The sequence below is a fragment of the Ursus maritimus genome, unplaced genomic scaffold (genome assembly GCF_017311325.1).
Source record: "Ursus maritimus isolate PB19 unplaced genomic scaffold, ASM1731132v1 scaffold_16, whole genome shotgun sequence".
Taxonomy (NCBI): Eukaryota; Metazoa; Chordata; class Mammalia; order Carnivora; family Ursidae; genus Ursus; species Ursus maritimus.
Window position 1 is genome coordinate 63,030,464 of NW_024424008.1, and position 22,189 is coordinate 63,052,652.

Sequence of the window (22,189 nt, forward strand, 5' to 3'; positions counted from 1 at the left end):
TATTTTAAAGAAAAATAAAAGAAAGTACTATAACTACATTTATTTACCTATTTAGAATAATTTTAAAAATATTTTCCACTGTGCATATTTTGACAGGAATTTTGACTCGAATATTGGGGTGATGTAATGACAGAATGATATTGGATAAAAATCAGACCCTATTCTTTGTCCTCCCTCTTTTAAACTAACAAGAAAAGTCACAGGAAGAAAATGGAGGCTGGCAAGTTTCTAATTTTAGTTGAGTGCGGGTTGGGTGGTTCTTTTAAAAGCTCCAGCTAGACGGACGAGGAGAGAATGTTCAGGGAGGGACGCTGTTTCTGTACAAGCTAAGCTATGATTGAATACTGTATCTCCAGGGTGCACGTTGCTGTGCCTCAATAAGAAAAATTTCACAGGAACTTAAAACGTTGTACAATTTATTTGTAAAAATATATAAGTTTATTCTTACCAGCAGCCTTTTCATTTTGACCCAGAATATCCTTCTGTCTTTTCCACAAGGGAACGGAGTCTTCTCGAGCAGTTCTCAGAGTCACGGAGGGATGGCTTTCTTCAACAGGACACCGGTGGGCGGAGTGTGAGGTCCCATCTTGCAGGACCACCACTTGAGTGCCATCTGAACCGTTTACTTTTGCTAAAGTTTGGCACTCAGAAGAACAACATGGAAGAGAAGGCATCATAGTGACGGAGTCCGAACAGGCATCTGTGGGTGGAGAACTACTTTCCTGATTCCAGTGATTGAACCTGTGTTCCTTTGGAAGCACATGTTTTGAAGGAAAATAGTTACGAGTAACCACGTTTTGAGAATTCTCAAGTGTCACTGGTTGACACTGAGACGCTTGCATACTTTTACCACTCCTAATCTTTGACGGAGACTGAGGAGGAGGATGAGGCACAATCAGTCTACCCTGAGCTTGTGAAAGTCTGGTGGCTTTGCTGGCAGACTGGGGCCGAAGGCCGGTGCCTTTTCTGTGCGCGCACACAAAGGCTGACTGCACCTGAGCAGATCTTGTTCTTCTGATCACTCTCGCACCACCTCGTTGTGGATTTGCTTTCTGAGCTTTAGAACCACCACCGTGTACAGGGGCTTGAGTTCCCTCTTTCTTTGAGGGTGGCCAGGCTTGTTTAGCAACGTTATAACCTGAAGGCATAAAACAGTTCAGACGCGCATGGTCTGTTGCAGGTTCTCCTAAAGCAGCGACCTTTTCAGAGACAGAACCCTCCTTGGGCTGCGTTCCATCAGCAGGACCTACAGCACAGGCAGGAACTCTAATTACCTTGCTGGCAGCACCACTTTTAGTCTGAATGTGGAAAGGCTGAGACCACTGTTGACATAGTTCTATTCTGTTCTTCAGTGAATGACCGTCTGCAGCATTTTTGTCTGTATCTCCAGTTTCGTCAAACCACCTCAGTTTTTTAATAGTCTTCGGAATTTCTGTACCTTTTTCTTTTGTTAATTCAATACTATCTCTGATAGCTGCTGCTTTTTGATTTCCTAACTTAAAGCTATGGTTTATAACTAGTGCCTTGAAACAATTGTGTTCGTATTTAGATTCTTTTTTTAAAATACCTTTCAGAAACCTCACACCATTTCTCTCAGGAGTGTTGTATTTCATCTTCTTGTGCTGACCAACTAAGTCACAGTTAGAAATTACGGTAGACACTGATATTGATGTTTGGGCTATTTTGTGTTTCTTATCGTTTGAATCAGAGTTGTGAGGTATATAGACAACTTGAAAATCATCTGAAAACAAAGGCAACTCTTCCTTATTACAATGAAAATATTTTAACTTCTCATCTTTAACATCTGTCAATTCTCCTAACGTATCAGAACACTGCACCGGGTCGACCTCTTTTATATGTAGACTGCTCTTCGGTAAAGGCCTAGCTGACTGCATATTACATGGCAAAACTATACGTGTTGCCGTAGGTACAAATGAAGTAGGTCTGTTTTCTTGTGTTAATTCAGAATTGTTCCCTTGGTCTGAAAACGTAGCCATTCCCTGTGTTAAACGATCTGGACTGGCCCAGACTCTGCTAAGTTTAAATGTTGGGCTCTCAGTGACAAATGGTCTCTCCCTTTGGAATGTTCCAGAAGATGAGTCAGTAGTCCTCATAGTGCTAGTTTCAGAGACTGCTTTGCCTTTTCCATCTTGTACAAATATAGTTGGACTATATACAAAGGCTACTGAATTATCAGCACTATTTGTCACTCTTTCCACAGGTGGATTTTGTTCCTTACTGTTAAAACATTCGCAGGAAGGCAGAACATCAGGTTTACTTACACTATCTGAGAAAGGTGTGACGGTCTGAGTATCTGGATCACTTACATTTATGAGCCAATTATTGATATGTTGACTTTTAGAGAATGCCAGTTTATCTTCATCACAGCAGCTTACATTAGTTGATTGCAGATTTACTGATTTGAGAGAAATGGAATCCTTCTGGTTTGATGTGGAAGGCTCCTTGTTAAGTGTTAAGTATATTTCTTCATGTTCCCCAGCCTCAAGACTGTCTATACTTGAGAGGGTTTCAGAATTTGTTATTTGATTAACTTCATCACAAAATTTCTGAAAGGAAAAAAAAAGGAACAGTTATATAGCTTAGAACTTTTAAAACATCAAAATTAATGATTCGACACACCACTGTTACTGAGCCCTACTGTCCGTGGCATGTAAAATAAAGTAATACACTATAAACAGTGTAAGTATCTAAATAATCTACATCCCTGCAGTAGTCCTCAAGAGTGAAAAGAAGGGAGCCAACAAAGACTTACAATAAATGGTGTTTGCTTTAATTTCTACGCCTAAAGTAACTACCTAATTATTCTAGCCACGGTTATAGCTTAGAAAATAATTTTACTATTGCTATTCCATTTGGAGTTTTGAGTTTCTTGAAGGTTTTATAACATCATGTGAAATTCTGAAAAATAGTTATTTACAAAGGGTATTTTTTCCCTGAAAGCTTCACTGGACTTGAGGGAGGCTCGTGAAAGCTCTGTGGCCCTAATGTGAGTTTCCTGTTGGTAGGGCTGCATCTTCGGAGAGCAGGTAACCTCACGGCCTACACTGTGGGGTTCTAGACTCTGACTGCATATTACAATCATGGGAAGAGTTTTGTAGAAATAACCACGCCTGGGTCCTGCTAATTAAATACTCGGATGGGGTCCATGTATTTGTATTTTTATTTTAAAGTACTCCAGGCAATTCTAATAAGGATGTAGAATTGACAATTACTGATTTTAATGAGCCCTTTTTTGGGACTTAGAACAGTAATAATTTCTATGAATTTCATAGACATTGTCATCATTATTTCAATGAAATTTCATGGAACTTGTCTGTCTTTAATAAAATTTCATGACCACTTCAAAGTGTGGTATGTGTTTAAAGATATTTCTAATTTTTCACATATACCTAGAATGCATTAATTTATATCACATGTAAATAAATACATTCAAGAGGATTTTAGATTGTAAATCTTGTCAAAGAGTTAAATGGACTCAAAAGAAAGGAAATGACTGTCCCTTAAGATTTTTGACAAATTTTAGAAAATTTAAATATTCTGATACTGAACAAAAATATATTATTTTTCTAGCCCATTAAATAAATGAAGAAGCCCATGAAATCAATTACAGAATAAAAATATTTTGTTTATATACTTAATGCTTATTGATATATTATCACAAAATAAATTTTGAAAATGACTCACAAGAGTTTGATATTACTAGCATTTATCACCTACTTATCACATCGTCAGTGCTCTGGTGTCTGTTGAAAGTGATGGCCACTCAGCCTACCAGGAGAACAAAACAGAGCACACTCTCGACAGTGCCTTTCTGCGCTGAGCTGCTTTAACAGACAATCATAAGGAAACCCTCGAGGCCTTCCTGGAGATGACTGCTACAAGATTAAGAAGAAATCTGAGTTTGAGGGGCTTTCTAGATGTATGTGTGATGTTCATGGCTCTGAGACTTTTGTTGTTACAGGTCTGTGATGGCCTCATACCCCAAAGCACCTGAAAAGAAGTTTAGCAAATTCTGATTTCACTAAACTATACTTTTTGCCCCCAGATTTTTTCTCATCACTAAGAAATGAAACAATATGATCAGCTTGAACTTTTGCTTGTAAGTTATTGATATGCAAACTGTACTAGTTTATACTTTGTGTTTCAGTTTTAAAATCAACGTCATTGAGGTAGACTTATCTACCAAATGCACCCATTTTAAATGTCTAGTTTGATGGATTTTGACAAATTATTCACCCATACACACCATTTCAAACAATCCATAGAATCTTTCCATCTGCTGGAAGTCCACACCTAACCACCACTAACGACCACTAATCCGCTATCACCACAGATCTGAGTTATCGTCTGATAACATTTTCCTTCAGCCTGAAAAACTTCGAGGGGCATTTGTTAATCATGCAGATGCTGGTGGAGGGTGGGGGTGTTCAGCTCTTGTTTGTTTGAAGATGCCTATTTTACCTTCGTTCCAGAAGGATATCATCAGCTGGATACAGAATTCTAGGCTGGGAGTTTCCTGATCTTAGAACTTTAAAAATGTCTTCTGGCCTGAAATTAATGTGGTCTGTCTTATCTTTGTTCACCCACATGCTATGGATCTTTTTTCCCCTCTCTAGATAAATTTTTACATTTTTCAAAATAATTTTTTAAGTTTGAGTGTGGTTGACACAATGTTACATGAGTTTCAGGTGTACAACACAGTGACTTGACAAATCTACACATCATGTTGTGCTCACCACAAGTGTGGCTGCCTCTGTACCCACATGACACCATTGACTACATCCCTGTGCTGTGTAGCTTAAGTTAATGTTGATGTGCCTTTTGCAGGGGGTGTGGATTTTTTTTGAGGCTTGTCAAAGATTATGTCAGGTAGAAAGCCTATGTGATTATAGGGCTTACCTCATTTGTTTTCCTTTTTTTAGGATCATATCCTATATTGCCTATATTGTCTCATGTCTAAAAATAGCTGTTTCATATGTTTTATTCAGAATTATACTTGTTTATGGCCCAAAGTCATTTCATCATTGCCAGAACAAGCCTCCTGCTTTCCGTTTTTTTTTTGTTTTGTTTTGTTTTGTTTTTAAAGTCTTGTCATTATTACTTAGTTACTGGATAAATCAGGCAAAGGTTAGGAATTTAATCTTGATATCAGCCTACTAAAAACATCATAAATGTGTGTAATTACTCATGAAATGTAAAGTGCATGAACATTTCAGGAAAATCAGCTGAAATCCATATTTTGTGGGGGGAAAAAAACTGAGTGCGTGACCAGAGATAGAACAGAAATGTCATTTCTAGTTGATTGTGACATATTTTCATTAAGAACCTAATGTCCACATGTATTATAATTTTCAGGGTGCTTTTTATAATCCAGTCTCTAACAATGATACTTATACTACATTGTAGTTTTAAATAGCTTTCATGTTTGATCGGAAAACATTCATAGAGCATATTTTTCCAAATATGAGATGGAAAAGGAATAGAGAAAGCAGGGTGAAAAATGAGCAAAAGGTAGAAAAATCTAAACAATTATTTCTGTAGTTTCGTGATGGATTTGTGTCGACTCATTCACGCCCTATCCTTGGTTAATGGTGCAGATCACTGCAGAGATGGGACAGAATTATTACTAGGTACTGAAATATTAACGTATTTACAGTTTCATACTTGCAAAGTGCTTAGATGCTGATCTTCTAGGAGTTTCTGAGTTTCTTCCAGTTTAAGCTGGAACGCATCTTTGTTAGTAGCCAAGTTTGCCCTGTTGTTTTCCTTCATTTCTTTACCACAATTGATTTTGGATAAGAGATGTTTCTGATGCTTGTGACCATTTTTTGACAATGATGAAGGCAGGGCATTATCTATAGCTCTGTGAACCATACATAAAAAATATTTAGTACATTTAAATAAAGTTAACCTCTCTCTATCTATACAAGTGACACATTTATGTTGTATGGGTGTGTGTGTGGGTCTGTGCTCAGATAATCACATTTAAGGGTTTTGGAATGGGAATTTAAGGCAGTCAATAGTAGAATAAAAATGATTGTGGGATTATAGTGCCAACAAAACACTCCCCCTTCATGTAGGAATACCCAATTATTCATGGCTTTGGTTATTATTATTAAGTTCTATTTCTCTATTGTTTGGGACAGATGTAGAAGGAATTCCTGTAGATACGTAGTCATTCCCTCATTCTGTAAGAGCATTCCTATCTGGATAAAAACGTGCTGCACTACCCTTAGTTCTGAGTTGATGTTATAGCTGGTAGGTGTTCCCGTAACCCACATGAAGTTGGTTGAAGAGTCAAGCAGATAGAAAATAGGAAAACTGCCTGTTGGCGCAGGCAGGAATTTCCATCCTACTTTACTAGGTTTGGAAGCCTGGCTCTTCCTTGATGGAGGAGAATACACACACTTGTTTTCAGTGGTATCACGAACACAAGCATGGTTTTCAGGCCACACAAGGGCTATCTTCAGTGCAGGGTCTGCCTGTAGTGTCCTGAAGTGCCACCCACCATTTTCTACTGGAACTTTGCGTCTTCTGGAAACGTCTAGCAAGTTCTATCTCAGCACATGTACAAAGTGAGAAGCGAGGAGCAGAGGAGCACTGTTCTGGGGGGCTGGGCAGGAAGTGTATCAAACAGCCGACTGCTGCTGCACTACACCCAGCAGTGTGATTCCCAAGAGCATTCAGTCCCAGCTCACTTCAGTTACTCCTATTTAATGAGGATAAAAAGGTTTGGAGGACACGTGGCCACAGGTAACACATACCTATCTCCAATACACATATATATCTTTATCTGGACAAACTGGAATAGTCAAGGTCCATAGTTACTAGATTCCAGCCTATCTTTTTTGTGACCACAGGGAGGTCACAGACAGCAACAAGGATTTAACACAAGTTCCTGAACGCTGAGAGTATGTTTTTCTTTTAGGCTCTCCTACTCTCACAGATTCCTTCCCCTTCAGTCACCCTTCCCAAACAAAATATTGCTAAATCTACAAAATATCTAATAAACCCAATATTTACCTTTAAAATGGACGTCTCTCAACTTTTTCTTCTCTATTTCTTTCTTCTCTACTCCACTTGCTTCTCTTCTCTTCTCTACTTTCTTCCCCCAGTGAGGAGGATTGAGGGGATGAACAGGAATAAAAGGAGAGGGGGAAGTAGGAAGTGAGGGAGAGTAAAGCTTGGGGGGAAAGGAGGAAGACACAGGATGGATTGGAGAGGAAGCTGAATAGAGAGAAGAGGAAAAGAAAGGAACAGATGAAGAAGGTAAGGATGGAGAGGCAGGAGAGGAGGGTAAAGAAGAGGAAAGGATAGAGGAAGAGGAAGAAGACCGCACAGGAGATGAAGAAGGTGTGAAAGTGGAAGGCGATGAAGACCAAGAAGAGCATGGGGAACGACAGGGAGGTAGGTGGGAGTGAACTGAGGCAGGAGGATGTTCTACGAAGGCCTGGGGCAGATCTGACAATGTGGTGGTTTGCGGAACAGACCGCTGGGCTGACCAAAAAGGATCTAATGTAGCAGGATGTTCAGGGAACGGACTGATATCAGAAAGAGCGGGGACTGGTTGATGAGGGGGGTGACTGGATAAACAGGAAGGCTTCAAAACAGGGAGAGCTTCCAAAGGGGTTGGGGAAACAACCAGTCGAGCTGGAAGGGAACGACGAATGAGGGCAGGCATTAGAGTGGCCTGAGTAGAACGCTGTGGAGGGAAATGTTTGGGTCTGAAAGTTTTGTAAAATAACTTGCTCTGTGTGTCAGAATCAGGGAGGACTGTGGAACTTCGGGGTGGGTGGGGTAGATGGTCAGGTGGGCCAGAAGGAATTGGGGCTGGTAGGTGTGGGAAACTGCTGGGGAAGCTGGGGGTAACTGGGGCTGGAGGGTGAGGAAGATATTTGACTGGGTAGGACGGTAACAGGGCTGGTATAGAGGTCTTTGGGAGAGCAGAGGGGATGGATGGACGAATAGGGAGGGTTTGGGGCTGGTTGGGGGCAGAGACAGCTGGATAGCTGGGAAGAATCTGGGAATGGTGGGACAGCAATGGAGCCCGTGGAGGAGGCAGCTGAACTGTTAAGTAGGGATAAGGTGTGGAGACAGCTGGACAGGCAGGAATGGATCTGCACAGGTGGAAAAGCATTTGGACAGGCAGGTAGAGAGACAGCCTTATTAAGATGTTATTTTTGTTGTGGATGCTTATTAGGCTGTCTCTAGGCTTTTGATTCATAGTATATTTTTGTCCTGAGCGTCCATGCGTGTGTTCTTCTGATCAACCAGGGTCCTCTCACATGTGCTGACAAATGTACGTAGCTTATTCACGGTCCCCTTTTCTGATTCCTCTCAAGAGTATTTTCCCCTCTCAGGAGTCCGGTAGTCATACAGATAATGAATATGGGCTAGAAAATCTGGTTTAAATTACTGGTACAAAGGGAAAATAGAGGTCAAATAGGTCACTGCTCAGCTCTGGCCAGATTTCTCAGGGTTGCATGTGGTTCAGGATCAATTGTGTCACCACAAATACATGGATATTGGAGATAGATATCTGATAATATCATTTTAAAAGTATAAAAATTTAATATGGGGAAAATATAGGTTCTTTTGCCTTATATCTATCAGAAGGGTGAAGTATATTATCTTTGTGATAAGGATTTGGTTGTGATGGAAGGCTGATTACTTGCATTTTTAATGTTAGTCCCTTATTAATATTCTTATATATCATTATCTCCTGAGGCAGCTTCTATTTTCATGTGGATATATTCTTTGATTGGTCTTAGGCTTTAGCATTGAATACCCTCTAGTTTTTCATACAATTTTTTTGCCTTTAGATGATCACATTACCAACATCTTAAATTATTTTTATCTGCCATTAATAGTTTCCACATTAGAACAATTGTTTATGAGTACTGATGGAATCAACTACTTTGGATGCTCCCTGTTTCCTGCCATTACTTTATTCCTTAACACATTTTAGGTTTATATTCCACATATAATGGATTTTTAATGTGACAATAGCTGATCAATATTTGTAGCTTAATCATATTTTCAATAAATAGTACACATATTTCTGTTAACCTAACACCTGATTCTTAATATTCCAATATTTCATATTTGTATAGCATTTTATAACTTACAAAGCATTTTCATACATATCATTTAATACTGTTAGTTATCTGTGGAGAGAAGTTCAACGTTTTAATAAGTAAGCCAAAATGTTCTCTCTGTAAATTGTAACATTTGTTGTTTCCAAATACATAACATCTATTGTGTGTGTGTATACAGATAGGTGTACATAGTCATAATCAAAATAGTGCATCACAATAATAAGTGAAAACTGTGTACTCTAACTTAGAACGGAGATCATCTCTCGTAAAACAAAATGACGTATGCTATTTAGTGGTCCCAGCACAGATCCAGGTCATGCTAACTCTACGTTTGTGCGCTACAAGGAAATCAAAGTGGTTTTGACACTTTATCTCTTCTAAGACTTTAAGGAACTGTACAGTGTTGAGCAAAAATAGTCTATACTTCCATTCCTAGCACTAAAGAGCTTTTTAAATTGAAAATATCTAACAACACAAAGGATGACAATTGATATGCACAAAGAGAAACCTGTGAGGAAAACCGGTATACAAAAGTGCACATTATTTTTGTACTAGATGATTTGGAATTTTTATTACTCTAAATTCCCCCTCTAAATGTCTGTCATCTTCCCTTCCCCACAGAGTACTCTAAAGTTATACTGCCTTCACCCCCACGACTTCCTTGGCCACTGCTGTCTGGCATCCACCTGTGGCTCCGAGATACGGCTTTTGCTCATGATTAACTAAAAACAGACACTACAGGACCGCTGTCTTTCTGAATTTAATTCCCTTGGTTTGCATGTCATTGTGCTTTCCTGGTTATTTTCCTACTTCTCCAATTGTTCCTTCTCAGGTTCTTTCTTGAGCTCCTTTCTTTGCTTGTCCTTTATATGCTAGAATTTCTTTTTTATAGTAAACTTTAAAGACTTTATTTCCATGTCATTCACTTATACTTCTTGGAATGGGAATATATACATTATTCACCAATAAATGCTTAATGCTTTAAATTTACAATTACCCTATTTGTAGAAACTTGAACATTATTCCAATTAAATGAAAAAAAAGTACAAAAAATTTCTTTTGTTCTTACCATTGAAATGTATTTTAAAACATTTTTATAGCAGCCAAAACCTTTAACCCAAAATTGAGAACTGCAGTCTCATAAGCATAACAAAATGGCCACAATCTACTTAATTATCTTGGTTATTAACAGTGGGGAAAGTGTGGTGGTCCCTAAATAAGAAAACACAGACTGACAACTGGGATGGATTCTCTTCTGGACACTCAGAACTCCATCCCTGATCATTAGTTTTATTTCATCGTAACAGACAATTGCTGCAACTTTAACAAAAAGTTTAAATGGACTCTTGGTGTTTATTATTGGTGATGTTTGCTACGATTTACGAATGCCAAAAATGAGAATCAGGAAATGATCCACAATTTAAAAATCCTAAGGGACTGACTGCTACACAGTGTAATCTGGTGCTCCATATCAATAGTATTTTTGAATTAGATGGTATTTTTTCACAAGCAAACACCTTGTTAAATATCTGGTAAACACTTTGCAATCACAGTAAGTGCTGGGAGACGAAGTTCCAAAGAGAATTAATGTGATTTGCTTAACCTAACGTTGCAAGACAAATCTCAGGCATAATCAAGATTAGGAACTCAATCTGTTGGTCCCCACAGCCCTAGGGGAAGCTCATCTCTATACGGGCACCATCTTATTAAGACTTGGTACTTTGCTTCCAAAATCCAGAGAGTAGCTAAACATTGCAATGGACTGTTGCTTTATAAATGATCTGTTAAATATACTTGTGAAACTAAAAAAAATTTTCCAAAAGGTCAAAATAGATATAATTATTTTATCTCCTTACTCCAGGTAATTCTGTTAAAAAAAAATACTGACTGAACTCCAGTTTTAATTTATATAGTTTTGGTGTAAAAGTGAATGTACTGGGGCGCCTGGGTGGCTCAGTCGGTGAAGCATCTGCCTTCAGCTCAGGTCATGATCTCGGAGTCCCGGGATCGAGCCCCACATTGGGGTTCCTGCTCAGTGGGGAGTCTGCTTCTCTCTCCCTCTGCCCCTCCCCACTGCTCATTCTCTCTCTAAAACAAATAAATACTTTTAAAAAAGCTAATATTGAAAAAGCTAGTATTGAAATCCAGTAAAGTTTTGAACTTTCATCTAAATTAACAAAACAACTATTCATTTTGGTGAGTTTTTACAAGGTGTACTTTTGACCTGAAGAATCACTTTTTTTATTATGCTGGAAGTTTTGAGAGCTCTGTGACCTTCTTCTTTGCTTATCTATCCATACTCTCTGTAACGTAGAGGACTGAATCAACCATAGATAGCTGATACCAAGCTACAGCTTTGGTTTTTCCCGAGTGTGGTAATTCTTATTACTGGACGTGTCTCTCCCATGGACCTCGGCATTATCCATATGGAGCCATTACCAGGAATACTGGTTCCCGTGTGGAACACGGGGTTTCTGGCCAGGGCGGCCATACACCCACTCCTGTGATCTTGTTTCCTTGTAGCCGAGCTGTCATGTGTGGGGAGAGGGGCATAGCAAAGACTGACTGCTTTGTGGTCTGCCAGGAGGATTCCTTCCATTGAAGAATGTTGCCTACTGCCGTGAAATGTTTTCTGTCCTCTAACTGAAGCCAAACATGGCTTGCTGGGAGTTTCACTGTGTAGCTGAACTCACGAACCATGTCTTTAACTTTATTCATTCATTGGCAATTATCATATCTAGATCCGTGGCTGAGAGTTCTTACCATAGGAAATTGTCTCAGGAATATCCCATAAGTGTCTCAGACTTACAACTTACTATCCTCTTTTCAGTCACTCCCTCCTTCAAACCTCTTCTTCCCTAAAAGTTCTTATGGTTTCACTACCTGTTAACTGACCAATCCCAATCTCCAGTCATGCTTCACTCCTTCTGAACACCTTCCAGTTCTTAAACAGTTACCAAATCATGTTGATTCCACCTCCTAAATAGCTCTCAAGAAGTCTTCATTTTTATTAACTGACATATCACTTTAGCTGATTCTCCCACCTTTAGCTGTACCCCACTCCTTCCCATTCTGGCAGTATTTCTAAAGTATAAATGTTGATTGCTTGCTTCAGTAATTATTTATAGAACAAACTCTTAACAAGGCTCTTCCTGAGTCAACTCATGGCTTCCTTTCCAATTAACCTGTCTGCTCACACCTCCCCTTCCGACTGTGCATGCTAGCAGGACTGAGCTACGTTCACTGCCCTCAACACAGCATGCCCTTTCATGCCAGCACACCTTTCCCCACACTACCTGCTCCCCCATCTGGAGTTCCCTCTTGGTGTTTGTCTCTGACGAATAGCCTCCTCATCTACTGACTTAGGTCAAGTTCATACTCTCGGAGGTGTGTCCACTACGTCAGGGATGTTCCTCCACTCATAGTCTTTACCGAACGCCTCCAACATGCACAGCACTGAGACAGGAACTACAGGGAATACCTGCGTGTGTACCATTTAGCCACTGTTCCCTAGAATATCACAGTCTGGTTGGGGAGACATAACTACATATAAAAATGATGCAACAACGTATACAATCACGACTTTCAAGTGTATTTCTACAGCCTGGATCTCTCATTTCATTTTAGGGCCAATTGTTTGTATACATTTCTACTTGAATATTTATCCCCTCAATTCAGATGCCTGAAATGAAATTGCAAATGAATCTTGCCAAACTTGCACTGTTTCCTTTTGTTCTTTTTCTTTTTAAAAATTTTTTTATAATAATTTTTTATTGTTATGTTAGTCACCATACAGTATATCCTTAGTTTTTGATGTAAAGTTCCATGATTCATTACTTGCGTCTAACACCCAGTGCTCCATGCAATACGTGCCCTCCTTAATCCCATCACCGGCCTATCCCAGTCCTCTACCCCCCTCCCCTCTGAAGCCCTCAGTTTGTTTCCCAGAGTCCATAGTCTCTTATGCTTCATTCCCCCTTCTGATTACCCCCCCTTCATTCTTCCTTTCCTTCTCCTACCGATCTTCCTGCTATTTCTTATGTGCCATAAATGAGTGAAACCATATGATAATTGTCTTTCTCTGCTTGACTTATTTTGTTCTTTTTATTTTTAAAGTCAACAGATTCCCTCAATCATCAAGACTCAAAATTCTAGCTTCTTTGGTCTCTTTTGCTTCTTTTCATTTTCTTTATCCCATCATACACCAAACTCATAATCTAATTTCCATAATCTATTTCTATGAAATGTCTTTTCCTTCTATCTTTCCTTTTGACTTCACTACTACTACCCTTTTAACATAAGTCCTTTCAAATTCATGGCTGGATACCTCCTGATTTTCCTGCCACTGATCACTCCATGCTCCATGTTTTATACTTCTATCTGGTCAACATTCTTAAATCCTCTTTCTTCTTACATCACTTCTCTGTACTGTGAAAAGGTGTTTGCACCCTTGCTTCTCTTATCCTTTCCTTCTAACCACTCAAAATATTTTTATTCCTTCACAGACCTATCATTTCTCACTATTCAAAACGGTACTATTCCAGTTTAAGCTGTGATGATCTATCCTTTGGATTATCCCATTAATCTTCTCTTGTCCCCTAGCCTTCAGTTTCTTTCCATCCTTTTCATTCTTCAACATTCGCACCAATTATCTTTCTAAAATGATAAAGAGGATTATATCAGTCCCTCATTGGGGGGCCTGGGTGGCTCAGTCAGTTAAGTGCCTGCCTCCCGCTCAGGTCATGATCCCAGGGGCCTGGGATCAAGCCCTTGGGTTGGGCTTCCTGCTCAGAGGGGAGTCTAGTTCTCCCTCTGCCTCTCCTCCACACCCTGCTCCTGCTCTCTCTCTCAAATAAATAAAATAAAATAAAATAAAAATCAGTCCCTGAGTAAAAACCTTCACTGCTTCTCTACTAGTTATAGTAAAAGGTGCCTTCAAACTTTCCAGCTAGACATAAAAACATTTCACACTGGATCTCAATCTACATTTCTAGATTATCTCCTGTCCTCCTAGCAACACATCCTACAGTCCTGCCACTCTGAGCAAGCTCTCTGTCCTTAGGGGTCTGTGCCTTTTACAACACTGTAGGCCTGGACATGCTCAACCCAACCTATGCTTCCTCATTAGACAATTGGTATTCATCCTTCAAGCCTTCCCAACTTGACATTTCATACTTGATCTCTTCGCTAATACCTCTGTAACAGTCCCCCTTACACGTATTACACGTATATTATCATGTAACTGCAGAGCTGTCCTGAGAGGAGAACTACATCTCACTCAGCCATGCTGATCGCTGTGAGGCTCAAAAGATGAAAGTAAGACACTCAGCACGGTTAGCCTCCTCCAACTTCTGCACTCAGCTCTGTTACTCATCAGTTTGATGTCATCTTTCAGACTGTTGTTCTATCACTCTTTTCCTTTCATAAACAAACTTTTACCTTTCTCTCTGTTCCTTTTCAACCCATGGCAATCTCTTTTCTGTCCTCATCCTGTCACTGACACTGCTCTGACAGAAGTCCCCAGGGTGACAGTTTATTGTGAAACAGAGTGGACACACTGCCTCCATAGTGGATACTCTCTCTTTTCCAGATTCACTTTCCATGCTTCTCCACTTGTCTCTGCTTGGCAGAGACTAAATGGTCCTTTGCCTTTTGATTTATGGTTCATTTTGGCCAATGGAAGGCACTAGAAAGAGTCAGGGTGACAGAAGAAAGAAGTTTTTGATCATTAGTCTTCTAGTTTCCACTGTGCTGGGCTCCTCCACCGAGGACACAGTTCTGTCTGGCAGCCCCCTTCTGTGGCTACCCATGTCTCCAGGTCAGGTTTGTGGGGGTAATACTGATTCTGTGGTGGTCAGTTCTTGGGGGGCTCCCCATCCTGTGCTGGCTTTCCACTTCCTTCATTAACCCGTCTCCCATTACCCCTTTTAAATGGGCCACGTGTTTGAGGCCAGGATAGCAGCTTGCGTGACTGATTCCCTAGAAGCCATTTGATCTCTATAAACTGTTTTTTTTCCCCAAGAAACTCTATCCTTCTTTAGTTTCCATGATACAACCCTCTCCTAGTCCTGTATCAACCTTTCTGCTCCTATTTGTAGGCTTCTTTCTTCTACTTCCTTAAATGTGGGTGTTTTCAGGGCTCTGTCCTAGACCGGGTCATCACAGTACACAACCTCCGTGGCTGTGTCTCATCCACCATGTAGTGTTCAATGACCTTAAGCCTGGATCTTTCTCTAGACTTCTGAACTCATATAATTTCAATTACATATATTGAAATAACCTCCTGTCTTGTTCTCTTCCAATCCATTATTCATATTTGTTCACAGTAGATTGGAATGATATATTAAAAAAGAAAAGCTGATCTTACCACCCATCTACTGAAGATCCTTCACTCACTCCTCTTGAACTCTCAAGAGAAAGTTTCTATTCCTTAGTGTACAGATGCTTTTACTCTCCAATCTCCTGCCTAGCCAAGCTACTGGTACTGTGCGCACTCCAACCCCTAGAACACACCATTCCTTCCGTCACTCTTGCCCTTGCACACGCTCATCCCTCTGTCTGGAGTCCCAGGGCCCATTTGTTTCATAACCAATTTCTATCTTCAAAGCTCTGTTGAAGACTCTTCTATTCCATGAGGTCCTTCCTGAACTATAATAAAGACTGAGAAAATGAATTTAATTGTTTTTAGCTCTGATCAAGGGAACTATTGGCCACACACAGTCTAAAAATGGAAGTACTTCAGTAAATAACATTATGTACAGGTAAAATATTAACATAATTAATGTCTGAATTGTAAATGTCTTTATATAAATAAATATTATATAGTATTGTCATTACTCATTTGGTAGTATTCTATACTTTTTGAAGCACTATTTTGCTTCTCTCCTAGATTATAGACTAGGAATTGTATTTTACAGTATAATATTTCGCCACAACCCCTTTACAATGCTTGACCTAGTGCTATGCATGTTGTAGCTTCAATAAACATTTATAATAAATAAATGGAGAATATAAGATGTCACAGGGTTCTCTAGTTGATCCATGCTACTGCTCCTAGATAATTCACTTAAGCTACCCTGGAGAGGAAGCAGGAGATATTAGCTTTTTCAAGACATCCAAGAAAGATTTTTCCATGAGGAAAAACCCATTTCTACCATAAATTACTCCTTTTATCTAAACTTATATCACTACAATTCAACACAATTTTTTCCTCTCAGTGAAGATAAATAATGAACATTAATATTTTAAAATGGTTTTAGTGATAGTTTCCATAGAAAATTACTCAACATAGGCAGCACTGTAATACCAAAGACAATGAATTAGAATTTTGCCTTATTCTTGAAGCAATTTATATTCTACTCTACCTCAAATTAATCTATGAAAATAAAATAGTAAACTCTACAACAAAGGTGAAGAGTAACTGATGAAAAGGCCTACAAACTCAGCAAAAGAAAGCTATTTAATTATTATATATTAATAATTATACATTATAATAATAATTACTCACCTCCAATTTATTGTTGGTCTGTGGGAAGGGAGGAGGTTTACTTCTGACTTTAAATTGGATTCCTGAATTTGCTTGAGGGCTTCTTCCAATGGAGGAACCGGTTTTTGAAAAACTGAAGGGATAATAAAGAAAAAGCAAATAGTACAGAATCCCTTCACCTTCAATTATCTTTTTATATAATTTAATTGGTCAATAATAAAATACTACTTTAAAACTTTTGTAAAAAGAAAATATTTTTTAGGGTAGTGTAAATATTTTAAATTTAGACATCTAATTCCCCACAGAGAAACTGTTACATTGCCAATATTAAGAATATTTATCTGGGAAAAAACTTTGAGAATTGTCCAGGCTCTTCGTTCTAGCATGCAAACCCCACTATATTTGATCTTGGGATTCCATAGATTTCTTTTTTTTTTTTTTAAGATTTTATTTATTTATTTGACAGAGAGAGAGACAGTGAGAGAGGGAACACAAGCAGGGGGAGTGGGAGAGGAAGAAGCAGGCTCCCAGCGGAGCAGGGAGCCTGATGCGGGGCTCGATCCCAGGACCCTGGGATCGCGCCCTGAGCCGAAGGCAGATGCTTAATGACTGAACCACCCAGGTGCCCTGAGGATTCCATAAATTTCTGACAAAATTTACTAATATATTTTTTTTAAAGATTTATTTATTTGAGAAAGAGAGAGCAAGAGCACAACAGTGAGGGGAGGGGCAGAGGTAGAGGGAGAGAATCTCAAGTAGACTCCCTCCCAGAGCGTGGAGCCAGAGGCGGGCTCGATCCCTCAACCCTGACATCATGACCTGACCTGAAATAAAGAGTATGCCACTCAACCAAGTGAGCCACCAGGTGCCCCAAAGTTTATTAATATTCTTATGAAGAAAATGGGAAGGTGTAAAAAAATCAACATTGTTTACTGAGCACTTACTGTTACAGACATTATTTTTTTTTTTTTAATGATTTTTTATTATATTATGTTAGTCACCATACAGTACATCCCCGGTTTCCGATGTAAGGCTCGATGATTCATTAGTTGTGTATAACACCCAGTGTTACAGACATTATTTTTAAGCACGCAGTAACTATTAGCTAATTTAATCCTCACTACGGTCTTTGAGGCAGATGCTATTTGAATCTCCACTTTGCAATGGAGGAAATGGGCCCAGAGAAATAGCTCGTTCAAGGTCATAGATTCTGTGGACATTTGTCTCCACACTATGCAGCACAGCCTCTAACCCAACTCTGCTTCCCATGTGCCCACTTCCCCGAAGCCTTCCACTGTGCACTCTGTACTCAGCGTGCTCTGCGTCTCCTACTTCGGTCAGTATTCTTCTCACCTTCTTGCTCCAGGTGAAGCAGCCGTCTTCTAGGGATACTGCTTCTCTTGCGGCCCGCTTCAGTGGGGGTGCTACTTTCCTACCGTCACGTATCACAGACAACCCAAGGCATGGAGGTAGGGTAGCTGAATTTCTAGGTCTCCACTGACACCTCCAAACTGTCTCTCCTCCTCCTTTTTTTAAAAGCCCCTATGTTATCAGACTTTCCCGCTATTGTGACGTTTGTTTTTTACTTTAAAATGCCGAAGCAAAGCCAGTATATTATTATATATGGGTTAGGTCACATTGAACTCTAGATACAGTCCATTTCCTTAATCAAGGGGTGATGGCATTAATGTACCATCAGTTATGACAGGGCTGGCAGGATATTCCAGTCATAAAGGACCAATCCTTTTGAGGCAGATACTACTAAGTGTTATATATCGACTGGTTTTCTAATTAGTATACTCAACGTCTAACATGGGTTTTTATTGGTGAAAGTAACAGCCTGTTGAATAGCTTGATGAATGTTAAAATGGGCTTTCTTTGTTGAAATTAAAGGAATTCAAGACAAGTGCATTTTCCTAAACATATGTTAATCACTCCCTACCTTTACATAAACAGAGAATAAGAATCCAGGGAGGTCTATTTCCTTTACCCTATGGATGACCTCTGAGTCTTGATGTCTGATCAGTCTTGTATCCAACCATTAATACAGGAACATTTCTGAATGTCCAAAGCCAGAGGGCACACAGCTCTGCCTCTGGAATGTGGCTGTGTGTGCCTCGGTAACCCTTTCATACAAGGTGTAGTTAGAGCACCTATAAGGACAGAATGCTGGGACTTCATACTCAGCTTGCGGAACAAGCTGTATTAATGGTCTGTGTCTAGTCATGCAAGATTATGGTCTGAGACTTGCTTTTATTAAGCACCACTCATTGCCGATCAAAGAGAGCCTAGACACTAACTTTAACACTAACGCAGCTCAACAAAAACATTAGACTGAAGAGATAGATGCACCCATATGTTCATCCCAGCATTATCTACAACAGCCTAGAAATGGAAACAGCCTCCATCCATTGATAGATGAATGGATAAGGAAGACATGGTATACATACATGATGGGATATTACTCAACCATAAAAAAGAACGAAATCTTGTCATTTGAGACAAAGTGATGGACTAGCATTATGCTAAGTGAAATAAGTCAGAGGCCAAATACCGTATGATGTCACTTATATGTGGACTCTAAAAAACAAAACAAATGAACACACGAAACAAAACAGACAGACTCAGAGAGAAAGGAAACAAACTGGTATCAAAGGGGGTAAAGATTGAGGGGCTGGTGAAGTGTGAGGTAGCTGAAAGGGATTAAGAGGTACAGACTTCCGGGCATAAAATAAGTACGTCATGGGCATGTGACATACAGCACAGGGAGGAGAGTCAGTAACACTGTCCTCACGTTGTGTAGTGACAGATGGAACTACACTTATTGTGGGGATCATTTACTAACATATAAAAATGCCGAATCACAAAGATGTACACCTGAAATTAACAGGCTATCATATGTCAGTTACACCTCAATGAAAAGAAAAGTGCCTGAGATGAGTTTACCACCACCCATTACTGCTTGTGCTGCTGGTGTCCGAGGACCTCCCAGTGCCTCCCTCTCATTCTCTGCTGATCATGGAAGCCTGTGCTCTTGCAGAACGACCTCAGTTACTCCGGGACCTCTGAGCCTTCCAGTTCTTGTACTCCCACAGTCTTCCGACCTCCTGAGACCCCAATCTGCTGCCCTTCTTTGTAAGAAGGGGGAGAGCCAACTATCATGCTTACCTGCTGAGTCTTCAGTTAACCTTCAGGATTTGGGAATAAACTAAACTAATAGACAATTAAGTAAATAGTTGTCTTTCATAGCTTTGTTCTTGCTCTTCATTCATAGCATTGAATTTTCCTGAAGTATTAATTTGATATTTTGTATGGATAATATATTCAGAAGTTAAAAAATATACATGACACACATTTGGAAGTCTCATTTTCCTTGGTCATTTGTATATTCTTTCACTGTTTCTTTATGCAAATATAAGCAAATATAAATATATATTCTAATTTTCCCCTTTACTTACCAAAAGGCAGAATATCATATATTGTGATTTGGACCTTTTTTATGATTATCGATATATCCTGAAAATCCGGGATAGACACAAGTTCTATGAGAGCATAGGGCTTATACAACTTGGGGCCTTTGTTAAGAAAAAATAATGCAAAATTGCTAATATAAAATTAGGTGTAGGGGCCGGGACAGTGAGGACTCATGAAACTCAAGCCTAAGTAGCTTCACAGTAAATCTACTTCTGCTGGAGAACTTCCCACATCACTCCCTTCCCCTTCTTCCTTTCCTTCCTTCCTTTCTTTCTTTTTCATGTTTGCTGAACGTAAAGGTTCTGCCTGTTCTTTCTTTCTTTCTTTCTTTCTTTCTTTCTTTCTTTCTTTCCTTCTTTCTTTCTATTTTTTTCTTTCTTTCTTTCCTTTTTTCTTTACTTTTTTTAAAAGAGAAAGCACATGTACGTGAGTGGGGGGTAGGTAAGGTGCGGAGGGAGAGGGAGAGAGAGAATCTTAAGTAGGATCCATGCCCAGTACTCAGAGCCTGACATGGGGCTCAATTTCATGACCCTTAGATCATGACCTGAGCTGAAATCAAGAGTTGGACGCTTAACCAACTAACCCACTCAGGGACCCTGTCCTTTTTTTTTTTTTTTTTAAACTTTGACATTTTATAGTTAATTACGTGTTGCTATTTAAGGTATAAAAAATGTAGATCTGGTACCAAAGAATCAACCATCATCGTATTTAAATTCTTAATTGATTCCACGTCTCAGATTGTTAGATTATATTACTTTGTACACTTTCTTTTTTATTTTGTCAGTCTCTTCAATAAGAATTTGAACCAAAATGTGAATAAAATGCCAGAATGAATGTGACGCTAATTTACTGAGCCTAAATATTAAATTTTATTTTTACTACATCAGTTTTAAAAAGACAAAACACTGTAAGCCAGTATGAAGTAGAATAAAACTTGTGAACTTTCAAAATTTACTAATAGGACCAACAAAATATTCTCTAAATTAAACCTAAATCAAATTACAATTTTTCATTTGGTTAAAGTCTTATTGCTCAAAAGGCACATTTTTTAGTTTGAATTTACACTTTCTTTCTTAATTTGTCATTTTATTGTCTACTCAAGTTAAATATGATATGATTTTCATTTTTGCCCTCATATTGTTCCAGAAGTTCAGTTACCTGCTCCCCTCCGTTGTGAAAGAGGAATATGAGCACGCTGGAATTTTTCAGTGACTTCTTCAAACTTCTCTTTTCTTTGTTGAAGTATTTGTTCTCTGATTTGTTGTTCTCTTTCTTCTTGTTCTTTTCGTTTCTCTTCAAAAGCTCTATATGTGAAACACAAAGTAGATAACTGAATGAGGCAATAAGTCTTAAAAATGTGAACACAGAAAATAGTTTCAAACTAATGATTTGTTATATAATGATGTTTTCATATTTCAAAAGTCTACTTACTTAGAAACAACACATTTTAAATTTAAAAAAAAAAAAGGTCCTTAGCTAAGAATTTTTATATCTTCATATGTGGTAATTCCAGAATCTTATCCAGGCACTTTGCAACTAAGGGAAGGCTCTTTAATGGGGGTCTTTCTAATTTCTGGCAGGCCTGCATCCATGTTCCCACCTCCCAAAGCCTGCTGTGGAAGAATTCTTTACTAAAAAGCTACACTATTTTCTGGAATGAGAAAAACGAATTCATTGGTGAAGGAAGAAGCATTGCAAATTATAGGGCAGTCAAGATGATACTACAGATTTTTCTTCTGCTTTTAGACCAGAAGTTTAAAATTGACTATCATATTAAGTCTGAGCTATACTAGAAATCCACACAATTTACATAAAAATTTTGATTTTCACCTTCTCTTGAAAATCTGCAAGATTTGTCAACCCTGGACTCCTATCCCCACATGACTACAAACGCCTGCCCATAACCCTATTTTTCTTAACTTTCCTATTTCATTTATTTCTGACTGCCTGGGCACTTGAATTCATGTTCTCTAGTTTCAACTGTTTCAAAAAAGTAATTTTGTTTGTGGAAAACATGTGCATGTGTGTGTGTGTGTGTGTTAATAATTATTTTCTGGACGAAGAGAAAAATGAAGAAGGAAAATGGCAACTCACTGGTTAAGAAACTGCC

The 22,189-nt window shown here is 39.0% G+C and overlaps 1 protein-coding gene across 1 annotated transcript in view; it reads right to left on the reverse strand.

The window, feature by feature from the left end:
• Positions 1 to 22,189, reverse strand: part of CEP126 (centrosomal protein 126) — an 88,414-nt gene that overhangs the window by 27,836 nt on the left and 38,389 nt on the right. Inside the window, exons 3-6 of the mRNA XM_040631297.1 lie at positions 21,238 to 21,383; positions 16,627 to 16,738; positions 5,686 to 5,884; positions 449 to 2,567 (exon numbers count right to left, since the gene is read on the reverse strand). Of these exons, the coding sequence (XP_040487231.1) occupies positions 449 to 2,567; positions 5,686 to 5,884; positions 16,627 to 16,738; positions 21,238 to 21,383 (2,576 nt within the window). The remainder of the gene's footprint in view (positions 1 to 448; positions 2,568 to 5,685; positions 5,885 to 16,626; positions 16,739 to 21,237; positions 21,384 to 22,189) is intronic.